Here is a 15,541-nt window from a genome sequence, read left to right as displayed (position 1 = left end):
ATGCAGGAAAAATAAGGTATTCCAGCTTTTAAATAATCATTAATAAACAATCTTAGAAGAATACTGGGGAGACTCCATAGCTGTAATTCAACATATGTCGTATTCAGTGCATTTAATAACTATGTATGGATAGCCAAGTATGTCAGGCACAGTGGTAGTTTTGTGGGATTTAAGAGTAAATAACAGCCAGGTGGTGGTGGCTCATGCTTTTAATCCCAGCACTTGGGAAGCAGAGGCAGATGGAATTCTGAGTTCGAGGCCATCCTGGTCTACAGGGTGAGTTCCAGGACAGCCAGGGCTATTACAGAGAAACCTTGGTTTGAAAAATCAAACAAAAAAATAAAAAAAAATGTTGGGCTGGAGAGATGGCCCAGAGGTTAAGAGCACCAACTGCTCTTCCAGGGGTCCTGAGTTCAATTCCCAGCAACCACATGGTGGCTCACAACCATCTGTATGAGATCTGGTGCCCTCTTCTGTATGCATAATAAATAAATAAATCTTTAAAAAATAAAATAAAAAAAATAAGAGTAAATAACATTAAGATGTTATAAAATACTGAGTGAATTATTACAGTTCTTAATTACTTGAAAATCAAAGGTACTTATGCTAAGGCTGCTCTTCAACTCTCCAGTGCACACACCTCCCCACACAGAGCTGATGATGACGACGAGTCAGAATGATCCTGCCTTTGCATTTGTGCTTGTAAACCACTCTGACGTGCGACTTTTTAGCAGGAAAGCAAGTGCGCAATTCCTACTAGAGAGAGGACTTGGAAAGGTTTCAAAGACAAAGGAAGGTATCTCCTCCAAGTGAGAGAGATGACCGTTATCCTGGGCATTATATCTGGATACATGTACAGAAATGTCACAGTATCCCGTACTCGTGACTACTAGAGATTTGGTTAAGTGGGTAATTTAAAAGGGAAACAGTGCACACCACTGTTACGCACACTGACTCTTTACCTTTGAGAGTATACTGACATCCGAGCAGTTCCACTTTCATGGCAATTTTCTGTTGCCACTGGACAGGGTTCACTCTAATGAAACGTGCAATAATTGGTGGCAAAAAGTTATTACGAACATCCTTGTGATAATCTGTGTTTCCTTGAAATATCTTTAAAAAATAACAAAAATTGGTATTTTACATCAAGAGAGACCAGAACTGGACTGCTCCACTTAAGCATGTTCAACAACATCTGTAAAGTATGACAACAGAACAGACTTCTCAGAAAACGACTTAATTACAATTTGGAAGACAGTTACTAGGAAGCTGCGCATCTTCCAGTGGAGTTTGCGTGAGGGAAACACTGCTATAACACTGCTTTTAGAATGGCTTACGGACTGAACAGGAGTGCTGACCTGGGAATTTGGGAGAAGTTTCAATTGCACGGACACAGTTAATTGTATCAATAAACTATGAGCCCCAGTCCCCATGGAATTAACAATCATTTAAACATATTGATTTTATTTTTACAGTGAAAAAGAGCTGATCACACAAGGGACTGGTCACACCACTTTACTCACCATGGACATTACTTTCTCCCTAGGCTGGACCAGAACACACTAGCAGGTGTAAACCAGCCTAGACCTCCACCTGCTGGACCAACTGCATTATAGCATCCCCCACGGCACAAACCCCGGTTTTCATTACTTGTTGCTTATGTGAAGTAGCAATAACTCTGAAACAGTGTTTTGTCTATATAGTGACCGTAACTAAACAGATACAAATGCATTACATAAACAATCTCTCTCTTTTTTTTTTTTTTTTTTGCTTTTTTTTTTTTTTTTTTTTTTTCTCGAGACAGGGTTTCCCTGTGTAACAGCTCTAGCTGTCCTGGAACTGGCTCTGTAGCCCAGGCTGGCCTCAAACTCACTGAGACCCACCTGCCTCTGCCTCCCGAGTGCCGGGATGAAAGGCGTGCGCCACCACTGCCCGGCTTACATAAACAATCTTTAAGTAAAAACATGATTTAAAGTGATTATGTCATTCACTCAACTTTTTCAAGCAAAGGTATTTTATACTCCATCAGCTCTTATTTATAAAGTATTTTCGTGTACTTGCCACAAATGATCTCCAAGGCAGGGCACAGAAAGAGTGACCCATAGGATAAAAGTGGCCAGCGGCAGGGAGCTGACTTGACTGAGTCCTCTGACTTAACCACAGGGCTGTACTAAGCTAAGCAGGACCTTGCTTTCCCCTTGTGCCAAATCAACGAGGTCCCTTCTATGATTATCAACACGCACATACCGGACAAGCCAGTCCTAAGTATGATAGCTATTTCTCTTGGACCATCCATATGTGACTAGATTATACACTTTTGAAGGTACATTAAGATGTTATTTTCTATAAGGTTTGCTCTGAGCATCCAATAACTTCCACTTCGTAAACTTCAATGATTTTCTCAGACACTGCTCTGAAGCAGAATACAGGCAGATACTTGCAGTTTGTTATTAGGGAATATGAACTAACTGAAACATCATTTCTGGACAAAATTGGCAAAGGCTGGGGATGTAGCACAGCTGTAAGAGCGTTTGCTTATGTGCACAAAGCCCCAAGTCCTGTCCCCATCACTGCATAAAACTGGATGGGGTGGAACATGTCTATAACCCGGCTTCCTGGTGGCAGAAGCAAGAGAATCAGAAGTTCAAGGTCATCCTCAGCTACAGGCGAAGCTATATGAGACCCTGTCTCAAAAGCAAAATGTTACAGTTGATCTACCAACATTTACTGAGAATCCAGTCCACAGGGAGGTTTTTAAGATGCCCTTAGGAAAAAAATAAAACTAGAAGTAAAAACTCTACTCAAGAAGTATGTCATATGGGGCATTATATCACAAACATTCTCTCATTCTCCTCCCCACACAAACACATACAAAGATGGGGTAATATTAGAAAGCAATAGATTGTGAAATTTTAGGATATATTGATCATGTTTTCTGGAAATAAAATTTAGGCTCTGTATGTATGTGCAGACTTAAAGAAATATGAAAACAAATATATCAATTACCCAAGAAATGAGCAGAAGAATAGATTTAAATCAGAAGAAAGACTGCTATTTGATGCAAATCAATGTAAGAAGTCCTCCTTTGTCTGTAACTGAGTGACAGGAACTGGACCTCAGCCATAAACAACTTAGAAACTGGGAAAGTGCGCGACAGTAGTTCTCAGACACTGGGCAAGAGGCAGCAGAGGCGAAGAACCACAGAGAAGGGGAACAGACAAGGTAAGCCCTGCTCTTCAGTGCTGCCTGGTGAATTTCCAGGTCACAGGGCAAGAGTATCCCACAGAGAACCAGCTGCTCTGTTATGGAATAGAGCCAGAGAGCACGAGGCCCATGGACACCTAGAATTCCTGGGGCAGAGTTTAGAAGAGTAAGGAGCTGGAAAGGAACAGGGTGAATGACAGACAGCAGGAGTGGATGAGCTAGACAAAGGCCACTAGGCTCTGCAAGGGGACTTCCCTTAAGTTTTCAGCCACAAGCAAGGACACAGCTTAGAGTCAGAAAAAGAACCCCAGGACTAGTAGAACAATCTGACGGGCTTCAAACCACTCCATATCTCCAGTACACCATGGAGAAGTTTCATAATACATGGGATGTTGTCTCAGTGGTGGCTGGGAGGTTAGAACCCAAAGCTGCTCATTCCTGCCTAGCAATATTTAAAATCAAGACCTGAATAGAAAAAAAAAGTTTTCTAACAGCTTAACTGCATCCCAGAATAAAGCTCAAACACATATAAAGGATTAATAATGATAATAAAAACACACAGCAGCAATCAATGAATGGCATAATGGCTGGCACTGTGATAGGTAGGGTAAAGTTACTACATAAGCACACCAAAACAGTTATATGCTCTATGTTTCATGTACCTATGAAGAAAGACATGAAAGAAAACTCAAAACTTAAGGTGCAAATAAAGAAGGAGAATACAGTATTGGAGTTAAAATGCAGTAGATAGGGCTAAAAGATTAGACACCACAGAAGAATAAAACAATGGAAATCATGGAGAGGTAAAAAGATTTTAAGGAAAGAAAAGAAGGTCAGAGCACCACTGCCACTGTGAGATCTCCTCAAGAGACTATGAAATAAGTGGATGAGAAAGTATTTGGAGAAAAACACTGCACGTCTCCTTGACAGGAAATTCCATCGGCGCCAACTCCACACAACATTCATCTTCCTTGGGGACTGATTCCTCCACTTCAGAATCTCTCAAGGATCGCAGGCCAGAAACCTGGGAGTGGGACAAACCCCTGGGGCGAAACACCTCCACCTCCTCTTCCACTTTATCACCTGGCTGGCCAATTCCAGTGTCCCCACCATCTTTTGCTAACTAAGACAAAAATGTCACAAGCATCACTGGAAATCATGGGGGTTCTGCACGTAGGAAAAACTGATTTTCACTGACACAGAAACTGGCAAGGTGATCTTAAAATGGCCTTTCAATCTTTAATGTACTTCTGGTTCTTTCTTCCTTCCCTCTTGTCTATAGTTGAAATCTGAGAAGGAAGTCAAGGTTCCATCATTTAATGACTTTAGAAAGACAAGAAATTGAATATAACCGTTTAGAGGTTTTTACTTTGTAGCCAAAATGCTTCGATAAAAATTCAGTAACAAAAATCAGTACTTATCACACAATCACAAAGCCCTGGAATCACTGACAATTTTCTAAGCCTATTCCTAAGGTGAGGACAGTAACAAACAGTACCTAGAATACCCAGAAGGGAGCCGTGTAAGACATGGTATTCAAGTATGAACTAGGGAGCTTCCATAACTTCCAGCAAAGGCCCACTTTACCTTGTCCTGCTCCATACCAGGTTCTCGGTACACAGTCCATTTCTGCCCATCGTCACTGTACAGAACTCTGTAGGCAGACACATAGTAATTGTGTTCTACCATGGTAGATCCAGTGGTTACAATACCTGGGGGATAAAGAGTTGCTTTCGTTAGTGCACAGGCACAGACTCCCAAAGTCAGCTACAAACCCCACGATACCCTGCAAGCATTCCTGCCTATGGCTTGTTTCCATCTCTGTGGACACTTTTCACCACGTGGTTACTAAGCCCTTGGCTTTGCGCCTTTGGAGAGACAGGGAGAGTTCCGGGCACACACAAGGTAAGAGCTGCTGTGCCTTTGGAGAGACAGGAAGAGTTATGGGCACACACAAGGTAAGAGCTCCTGTGCCTTTGGAGAGACAGGAAGAGTTCCAGGAACACACAAGGGAAGAGCTCCTGCGCCTTTGCATCTTGTATTCACACCATTGGAAGATACATTTCAACTACTAAGAAAGATTTTCTGGGAAAGAATAGTAAACATGATGATTGGTATTTTCAGTGGCAAGGCCTCTAAACCAATCTCAATTATCCCGATCACCGCTAAGTTCACCTAAGTTAAATTTATACTCAGCACATGTAGAATATAAGTTACTTGTAGCATTTAAAATGCATTCTCCTTAACTATGAATTTCTTAATAACTGTAAGAGACTACTATTTTAGAAGTCTCAAAGATCATTTTACTGAAATTCTACCTTAAAAGAATCATATTAAAATGCAACAGAACGATTAAAAATTAAAAGCAAACTCCTCTTTTGGCAACATTTATGAAAGCATCCCCAGCAACATTAACGCCCATGAAGAAAACCGAAGCCGAGGCTTTCCCATTTGCAGTGACCTAATTCCTGGCGATTTCAGCTGTCCTGGGGTTTCCAAGTACAAGCAGTGTCTCCTCACCTGTTATCTTCTTCTCCCGATTCAGGTCGATTTGCAGCCACTGATGCTCGTCAGTGGTAAAAGCAGCCCAGGGAGGCCCAGGTTTTTTCAGCCGGGCCTTCTCCGGTCTCCAGCTGTGTTCCTGCCCCGTGTGGTCAGTCCACTCCAGCACAGAAGATGCTGTTATCTGGGGGTCGGCAATCACCCCGGATGCCATCCCCAGAGTCCCATAACAGCCTGAAGTAGAGAGGAAGATCATTTGGTTTCTAGAGGTAAATTTGGAATCTCTACAACAGTGCTTACTGGAGACTTGGGATTGCACAACTGAGGAACGGCTTCCTGGACCTCAGCCTTCAGCCCAGCAGAAACCTACAAACGTACAGTCACCCCTTGATGTCTATGGGGGACCAGTTCTGAACATCCCGAGCTCCCTGGCAGATACTAAAATCTGCAAATGCTCAAGCCTTTTATATAAAATGGGATAATACTGGGACACAGTGTGCTGTCAACTTTAAGTCATCTACTCACAATGCCAAAGAAAATATAAATGTGATGTATACAGTTGTAACACTATATTACTTAGGGAAAAATAACATGAGAAAAAAAAATCTACACAGCACAGAAACACGATTTCCTCTAAATCTTTCCAATCTGTGGATATGAAAGTCAGGGATTTGAGGGTCGACTAGATGTATTTACAAGCACTAGCTGTTAGTCTGTGGAGATGATACACTATCCTGTCTCTGGGGTCCCCAGCAGGCTAGAAAACAACTTCCTCCTGGACCTCTCATAGGTTTTGCTCATGTGGTGTATCTTCTGTACAGCCTTCCCTGTCTGACTTCAAACTTTCAGAGGAGTGGAATGAATGAATTCTTTCTTCAGACAAGTTCAAATCATGCTCTCAAAGGGATCAAACTCACTTAAAATTACCCTGTGACTGGTGAACTACCGATTTAGTCTATTCTTTACATAATTAGGTCCCTATTTTACTCATGGTGTTCCTGAAAGTAAACGAGAAAGAATAAACAATTCGGCAGTCACTGGGTGCCTGATGGTGCTCAATACCACATGAGCTGTTATGCAAAGACGATGATGGCCCGTCCAGGGAAGGCTTACCGCTTGTCTTAAATGTAAAGAGACTCGGAGATAAGTAGTCCCTGAAAGAGAGAAAGGGTCTCATGTGATACTCAATTACCATGTAGCTTCCTTATAGTCATCATAGTGAGATATTAATTTCTCCTGTTGTTTAAAGGGCTAAGAAGAGTCCGTGACTACAAATCAGGCAACAGGCATTTTAAAAGTTTTTTTTTCTTTCTAAGTAAAACAACTTGTGAAATTACCATGAACAACTTTTTCTATAAGTCTAGCATCTAGGTTCACACATAATTGTACAAATGTGCCTTGTAATCTTTAATTCTTATTTCTTTTTCATGAAATAAACGCATAAAAGGTTTTTTCTCTTTAATTCTGTAAAGAACATGAAGAGGTATGTTTTCAGTGAATGAGGTGAGACTCAAGTGTCCTGGTAATTACACAGGAGTTGGCTATTAGCAAAGAGACTGCATTTCCCTTAGAGGAAATTAGCCTGTCCGAGAGTGAGCTATGCCACCACATCTGGACTTCAAAGGAAAGGGCAGAATGGACGAGCTGATGAGGATGGATGGGGTCAGGCAAGAGAAGAACTTGCCCTGTTACAGGACAAAAGAACACGTAAGACTGCAGGAGACCTGGAGGATGTTCAGTTACACTCCTGCCCATAACACAATGTTCAAACAGTCACAGGAGGACAAAAATTATTATTTGTTTAAGATAGGGTCTCCCTCATCAGCCTGTGCTGGCCTTGAACTCACTAAATAGCTCAGCTTGACTGTGAACTCCTTATCCTCCTGCTTCCGTTGCCTAAGCCTGGGAACTGCGGGCACACACCACCACACCCTCCTGTGTTCCATCAGAAACCTACAAATATGCAGTTGTCCCTTGATGTCTGTTGAGACCAGTCCCAGACATCCACCCCACACTCCCTGGCAGTATCTTTAAATGTCCAAATATCTTATGTAAAATGGTGTAATATTGGTATATAGCCTACTATCTGTCAACTTGAAGTCATCCCTGGGTTACTTACAATGCCAAAGAAAATATACTTTCTTACATATGAAAGAGCAACTATACATGCCTCCAAACTCTAAAGGGAGAACACAGAATGGGATGAAATGTGCATAAAATCATATAACAGAAGACAAAAGGCAGGTAGCAAGCCTCTTTGGCATGGCAACAGGCTAAGAATGTTTTCTATGCAATCAAAAGGCTGTGGATAAAATAAACAGAATGAATATAGGAGACTGTTTTTGTTTGCTTTTAGGGACAGGGTTTCATTGTGCAGTGCAAGCTGGCTTCAGACTCATAACCCTCTGCATCTGCCTTCCCCATTCCAGGAATACAGCCATGTGCCCACACGCCTGGCCACTAGAAATGTTTGCTGCTACTCTATCACGTTCTTAGAGGAAGCAGGCTGCAGTTAGCATCAGTGCCTGCAGGAATAAGCACATGGGAGAAGCAGAATGCTAATACTGTATTTTTATTGAAGTTTTCAGTTGGCCCTGATTTGGATGCCTCGCCTATGTCTTACAAAATACCTGAATACTGTAGAGATGAAGAACATCCTTATTCTACTCTTTCGTGATGAGAAGCTTTCTAATACTACCTCTATTTTATGTCAAAATCTATTTTCTAGCGATTATGTCAGTTAGCCTCAGCCTACTCTGGATTGCACAAACTACAAGGACCATGGTTTTATCTTCTGAATTTTATCTCCACAGAAAGTATGATCATGTCCACAAATTCCTGGACTCTTATTCCTGACTATTTCAAAGGTGAGAAAAGCAGCAGCGGCCACAAAGGACAAGCTTTGTACAGCAGAACAAGGTAAGCAGTGCAGAAGAGCCGAGCCACCTAGAGGACACCTCTGCCCTGCTGGAATGCACTACAGGCTGTGTGTGTGGTGAGCGCCAGGTTTTCAGTTTCTGTGAGCTGTCACCCATACCTCTTTTGACTAATTTTTGTTCCCACAAGGAAGCTGTCACCCTATCCTAAGAAAACCCACTAAAACTCATTGGTTCACCACACTGGACTTTGGTGCCGTCACTGGCTGTCTCTCTGGTGGACATTTATGTCTCCCCACCTCCCAGCATGCTTACTACAAAGAATGTGCACTTACACCACGGAGGTGACGTTGTTAGCCAAAGAGCTTTCATAGTATGGGGTCCCTTTGCTAATCACAACACTGATCTGGCCACCCAGGACGTTTGACACTACTCCTGCATGGATTCCAGCCATGCACAATGGCGAAGACTTGAAAAAACAAAAAACAAACAAAAAAGAGCAAGTGAACTTTTCTTCTTATTATTCATAAGCAAGATACTTGTACTTTTTCAAGAAATCAGCTGATCTGGACAGCTGCTCACAAACACAGATTTCTGTAACGAAACACATTTTAGCAGAAGAGTTAGGTTTTTACTCTAAAGGCATCATTTCAAACACATGAAAAGACAGAGACGCACAGTATATAGTGCACCTTGGGAGAACCAGGTGGTGGCATCCTAAGCATTTCTGAGTCTAAAACAACAGTATACACAGCAGTGAAGTCAGTCTGTATTCAACTTACATCTCTGTACCCATGAGGAACTGTTCCAGATATTTCGGCAAAAGGGAGCAGACAGCCAGCTGGGCAGTATTTACTGAGAATGAAAACATGTGACAGGTTACAGAGTGCTCACTTCCTTTGGGAGGATGCCCCTGAGAGAAATCCCACACACCTCATGCAGGCTGATTCAGTTCAGTGTAGAGCACAACCTCAGCATGGCACAGAGCCATCCCTGTTACAAAGTCCGTTGAGTCTTTCTTCCACCTACACACTGAACATACTGACAAAAAGGTTCTCACAGTCTACAACTCCTTGATTACTTTCCTTCATCATGAGCAGTAGACATCTTTCTTCTCTAAGACCTATCCGCCATGTCCCACAGGTTTATGCCAATGTCCACCATGTTGTCTGATGAGGTCTGACTTATGAATGCTAACTAAATAAAATATGGTCCTGCCATCTGAGTCCATATTCCAATGGCAGGAGAAACGTTCAGCCAGTACTTACACAGATATCTGGGGTGGAGGAGGGGAGTTTGAAATAACCGGGAGAATTGCTATTTAATAAAATACATACATTCAGCAAATTTGCTATGTATGAGGGAACACCCTAAGTGTCTCAGGTAATCTACATAAGAATCCCATGTAGGAGGTACTTTTATTATTATTATTATTTCCATTTTACAGACATGGAAAGTAAAGAACTGTGTACCTAAGTCACAAAGCTAGGCTCCTCTTACACAGGGCTTGCCATAGCTTATTTGAGCTGGTGGGTGTCACTGAAGTAAGTCACTGATGGGAAAAACACACCAGAAGCTAGGAAGAGCATGGCCCTGAGATAGGACTCTCTGGTGTGCTCCTGAAAAAATGTGCTGTCTGTACAAGAAAGGCCAAGGACAGGAGCAGGATTCAGATCCTGCAGAAACCTTGTGGGCTATGAAGTAGGGGATACATTTCTAAAAAGAAATAGGAAGCCAGTAAAGGATTCTGACAGCTTACATGCGCAACCCAGTGAGTAGCTTCTTAGGTTATTCTGGCTTCTAGGAAGGGAAGAGATTATAAGGACCCATGAGTGAGAGCTAGGGGAATGCAAGGGAGCCAGTATGCAGCTCAGTCAAGGAAGACGGTACAGAGCTCAGTCAAGGAAGATGTACAGAGCTCAGTCAAGGAAGACGGTACAGAGCTCAGTCAAGGAAGACGGTACAGAGCTCAGTCAAGGAAGATGGTACAGAGCTCAGTCAAGGAAGACGGTACAGAGCTCAGTCAAGGAAGACGATACAGAGCTCAGTCAAGGAAGATGTACAGAGCTCAGTCAAGGAAGATGTACAGAGCTCAGTCAAGGAAGACGATACAGAGCTCAGTCAAGGAAGATGTACAGAGCTCAGTCAAGGAAGACGTACAGAGCTCAGTCAAGGAAGACGATACAGAGCTCAGTCAAGGAAGACGTTCAGAGCTCAGTCAAGGAAGATGGACAGAACTCAGTCAAGGAAGACGTACAGAGCTCAGTCAAGGAAGACGGACAGAACTCAGTCAAGGAAGACGTACAGAGCTCAGTCAAGGAAGACGTACAGAGCTCAGTCAAGGAAGACGATACAGAGCTCAGAAGGTGAGATGAGAGATGGAAAGGCAGTGATGACAACAGTGCTGGAGACTAGAGTGAGCTCAGCTGACCCTTCCACCATGTTGTCCAGGACACACTGAACAACAGTGAAGGCAGCATGTTTCCACAGAAATAACAATCATTTATGTGCACACATGTCTATGTATTTGTGTGCATGTGCATGAATGCATGTGCATTTGTATATAGAGGATGGAGTCAATGTCAGGTACATTCTCCAATATTTCTTCACCTTAGTCTTTGGAGAAAGATACTCTCTCTGAATCTAGAATTCAAACTCACTAACTAGACTAGGCTGGCTGACGCTGAGCCTCAGGGGTCCTCCTGCCTCTAGCTCCCCAGCACTAGGACTATAGGAGTGTGCTGTCATGTCTGGCTTTTCATGGGGGTTCTGGGAGACTGAACTCAAGCCCTTACACTTGTGCATCAATGACTCAACTGTGCTGTGGGATAATGATTTTGTACACTGGTTTAATAAAATGCTGACTGGATAGTAGCCAGGCAGGAAGTTACAGACAGGAATAAACAGACAAGGAGAATTCTGGGAAGAGAAAGGCTAAGTCAGGAGAAACCAGCATGCAGTCCAGGAAGCAGCATGTAATGGCACACAGGTAACGCCACAGAACACATGGTGACATATAGATTAACAGAAATGGGCTGAGTTTAAGTGTGAGAGCTAGTAAGAGTAAGCCTGACTAATGACCCAGCAGTTTTAATTAATATAAGCTTCTGTGTATTTACTTGGGTCTGAGCAGCTGCAGACCGTGTGGGACACAGAAAAACTTCAGCTACAAATGGTGCCTAATGTGGGGCTCAAACCCATGACCCTGAGATTAAGAGTATCATGCTCGATGGGCGGTGGTGGTGGTGCATGCCTTTAATCCTAGCACTTGGGAGGCAGAGGCAGGTGGATCTCTGTGAGTTCGAGGCCAGCCTGGGCTACAGAGCGAGATCCAGGAAAGGCACAAAGCTACACAGAGAAACCCTGTCTTGAAAACAAAAACAAAAAAAACAACAAACAAACAAACAAACAAAGAGTATCACGCTCTACCAACTGAGCTAGCCAGGCAGTTTTAATATAATCCTGTGTGTTTACTTGGGTCTGAGTGGCTGCTGACTGGGTGGGACACAGAAAAACTTCAGCTACACTATTAACTGAGCCTCTCCTCAGCCCGGAAGCCATTCTTAAAGATAAAATAAAGGCTTTTTAGGGGAGTGCCAGCACGGCAGAAATTAGTGAGAAGGGCACTGAAAAGATGAATGTGTTCTGCTAAGCAGTGAGGAATATATACTGTGTACAGAGATAAGACTGAAGAGAAGACCCAAGGGTTACTTGTCAAAGACCCTGGAAACTGGGTTAGGGGAATCTACACAGTTTCAAAATATAAATTATAATGAAGAGTTTCAAGAGTTTTAAGCAGGAATACCAAACTTGTAGTTTAGAAAACCAAATGCCAATAGATTGACTAAGAGAAGAAAGTCAACCAAGATTAGAAATGGGAAATCAAGAAGTCAATTCTTGTCCAAGCACAAGACAAAGGCATCAAGCAGAGATATTGGAGGGAGGTGCTGAATAAGAACACTAAGAATGCTAATATAGTCTATGTCAGTTTATCTACCCATCTATCATCTATTATCTATCTCCTATTAGTCTATCAATCATCTATCAACCCATCTATCTATCTATCTATCTATCTATCTATCTATCTATCAATCAATCATCTATCTATCTATTCCTAGTGTTGAAGAACATTTAATGGTGGCTGAGACAGGGAAAGCTACTCACCTTTGGGGATTTGGCCACTGGTATGCTGCGCACACCCTAGTGGATGGCCATTCACCCATGAGCATAAAGGCAAGATCAATAACAATTAAGAAGAGGATATGAAGTTGGGAGGGGAATGGGATGGGGACACTGGGGGAGTTCAAGGGAGGTAGTGGTAGATGGGTATTATCAATATATATTGTATAAATGTATGAGACCTTCAAAGAATAAACACATTAAAATAGAATTGAGAAGGAATAGCTTTTCTACTTTTAGGAGCAGCATTGCCAGATTTAAGAGATTGCTTGACCTTGAGAGCATCCCACTAGTTACTTAGAACCATGACACCTGGTCATAGAGGTAGGATGATCTTGAGTTCTAGGCCAGCTTGAGCTACACAGTAAGACCCTATCTCATACACTTCTACATAAAAAAAAGTAAAATGGAAGTTATACTTCTGTTTTGGAGAGGAAACCTCTATAGTTAAAGTAGAATGTAAACAGGACAACTGGATGACTTTAAATAAGCACTGTTTGACTGCGGTCTTAACCAATGATTAGCTATGTATCACACTTGATACATTAACCTGCACTAGAAAAGAATGAAAATAAAGAAATGTGCTGGAACACACACACACACACACACACACACACACACACACACACACGCGCACGCACGCGCAAAATTTCATACCTGAACTCAGGTTCCGAAAAATTAGATACAATATCCAAACAAGTGATTAAATCTAGAAAAAAAAGATTTAATAAGACTTATTAAATTTACTAAAATGCTGTAAAATAATATAAAATTGTATTCATCTAAATTTCAAAATATTACTACCTATAACCTCACAAATTTTTGTGGAACAGTTTCTCTCATTTGATGGATCCATTTCTGGAGCTGTTTCCTTAATACTGCTTTTTACTATATCACCTCCTGAAGTCATAGATCACATAGAGAAGTAGAATTTATGTATTCCTTAGTGGTTTCTATAACTTACATCCCTCAAAACACAAAGAAAAATATTTATTGGTTATTGTGACTAAAAATGATCTTATGATGTCTATAAACAGAAAAAACAAAACAAAACCAATGTAAGTTAATTCTACAGCTCTAACTTTTATTCAGAGTCTCATCTACGGGTCCACAGATAGGAAGAGCAGTATCAACATCTGCTGGGAACTCCATAGACAATGAGCCTTTTGTTGTAACCAACACTCCATGCAATCACTAAGCACATTCAATACCTAGTGTTCTAAAGAAAACTTAAACTTAACAATTAATCAGAATATAAGCTAATATATCTCCAATTAAAAGACGCAGTCCTAGGTACATAAAAAGCAGCTTTTACTTAAAAAACATTGAGCATCTTCCCTTCCTTGTCTTTGGATAGAATAGAAAGCCTAGATTGAGGCCCATAGCATGTTGCAGGATTGGCCTTGCTTCACTCTCAACCCTTGTCTTGCACTAAGGCTTCTCACCACCCTGGCTCTCTTCTGCACCCCTGGGCAACACACAACTCTCTGGTATCCCTGGACTTACACTTTCCTGAATTCCTGGGCACACATTCCCCCACAACCCTGGGCACACACTCTCCTGCATCCCTGGACACATACTCTGCTGCACCCTGGACTCAGACTCTCCTGAATTCCTGGGCAAACACTCTCCTCCATCCTTGGTCACACTGTCCTGCATCCCTAGGCACACTCTCTCTGGCATGCCTGGACAAACACTCTGCTGAATCCTTGAGCTAACACTTTTGTGTCCTTGGGCATACACTATTCTGGAGAGCTTTTCTATTGCTCCCAAAACCCAGCTGACTGCTTGCTAACATCTCAACTTGACTGTCATTTCCTCAAAGGAGCTGCCTAGCTAGTCACATTTGCAATCCCTTTATCCAAACACGGGACTTTCATTTTGCTTCTTTTAACCAACACATAATTATATATATTCCCAGCATAACTTGCAGTATGAAAAGACTGACTTGCTAAGAGAATCATAAAGTTACAAGCAATGTTATTTTCTAACATCTAGTCCTTGAACAAAGAGTAGAGCTATGTTTTCACTTTTCCAGATTTACAGAAATTAGGAAATACAATGTAGGGTACACAGGGGACTTTCAATCAACATTTATCATTGAAACCCTGGAAGAAACGAAAGTTTCTGTTTGTTAGCATGTTTGGCTACATCCAGTAACTTACTAGACCCAGGGTGAAAACCTGGAACAAGACCAGAAGGCAATAACAGATAGTACTGTGAGAATTTTATGTTGGTTGGTTTTCATCTTGACACAAACCTAGACATATCTGGGAAGAGGGATCTTAAGTGAGAAAATGCCTCCATAGGGTTGGCATGGAGGCAAGCCTGTGGGGTTACTGTCTGGATTAACAACTGACAAGGGAGGCCCTGCCCACCATGAATGGCACTATCCCTGTTCAGGTAGTCCCTGGGTCTAAAGAAAGTAGGATGAAGTCCTCCATGGTCCCTTCTTCAGTTCCTCCTGCCCTGACTTCCCTGAATGATGGACCTCAAGACGTAAGATTAAATAAACTCTTTCCTCCCCAAGTTGATTTTGGTCATGGCATTTTATCCCAGCAGTAAAACGTGAGATCCCTTTTCAAAATTTATCTATTTATTTTACACTCCCCCCTACAGTTTCCCCTCCCTCTTCTCCTCCCATTCCCTCCCCCGACCTCCCCTCTGCCTCAGCTCAATCCACTTCTCTGTTTCTCTTCAGAAAGGGGTAGGCCTCCCATGGGTATCAACAAAGCACGGCATGTCAAGTTGCCCATAAGCACCTCCCTTGTACTAAAGCT

General features: G+C 42.2%; 1 protein-coding gene across 1 annotated transcript in view; it reads right to left on the bottom strand.

Annotated features, from left to right (window-relative positions):
• Positions 1-15,541, bottom strand: part of Dcbld2 (discoidin, CUB and LCCL domain containing 2) — a 68,000-nt gene that overhangs the window by 12,377 nt on the left and 40,082 nt on the right. The window contains exons 4-10 of the mRNA XM_036204163.1: positions 13,419-13,470; positions 9,365-9,437; positions 8,918-9,051; positions 6,820-6,860; positions 5,725-5,940; positions 4,792-4,916; positions 963-1,113 (exon numbers count right to left, since the gene is read on the bottom strand). Coding sequence (XP_036060056.1) covers positions 963-1,113; positions 4,792-4,916; positions 5,725-5,940; positions 6,820-6,860; positions 8,918-9,051; positions 9,365-9,437; positions 13,419-13,470 — 792 coding nt within the window. The remainder of the gene's footprint in view (positions 1-962; positions 1,114-4,791; positions 4,917-5,724; positions 5,941-6,819; positions 6,861-8,917; positions 9,052-9,364; positions 9,438-13,418; positions 13,471-15,541) is intronic.

Source organism: Onychomys torridus, chromosome 12 (genome assembly GCF_903995425.1).
Source record: "Onychomys torridus chromosome 12, mOncTor1.1, whole genome shotgun sequence".
NCBI classification, from domain to species: Eukaryota; Metazoa; Chordata; class Mammalia; order Rodentia; family Cricetidae; genus Onychomys; species Onychomys torridus.
The sequence above is the reverse complement of the archived record's forward strand: the minus strand, read 5'-3'. Positions and strand labels throughout refer to the sequence as shown.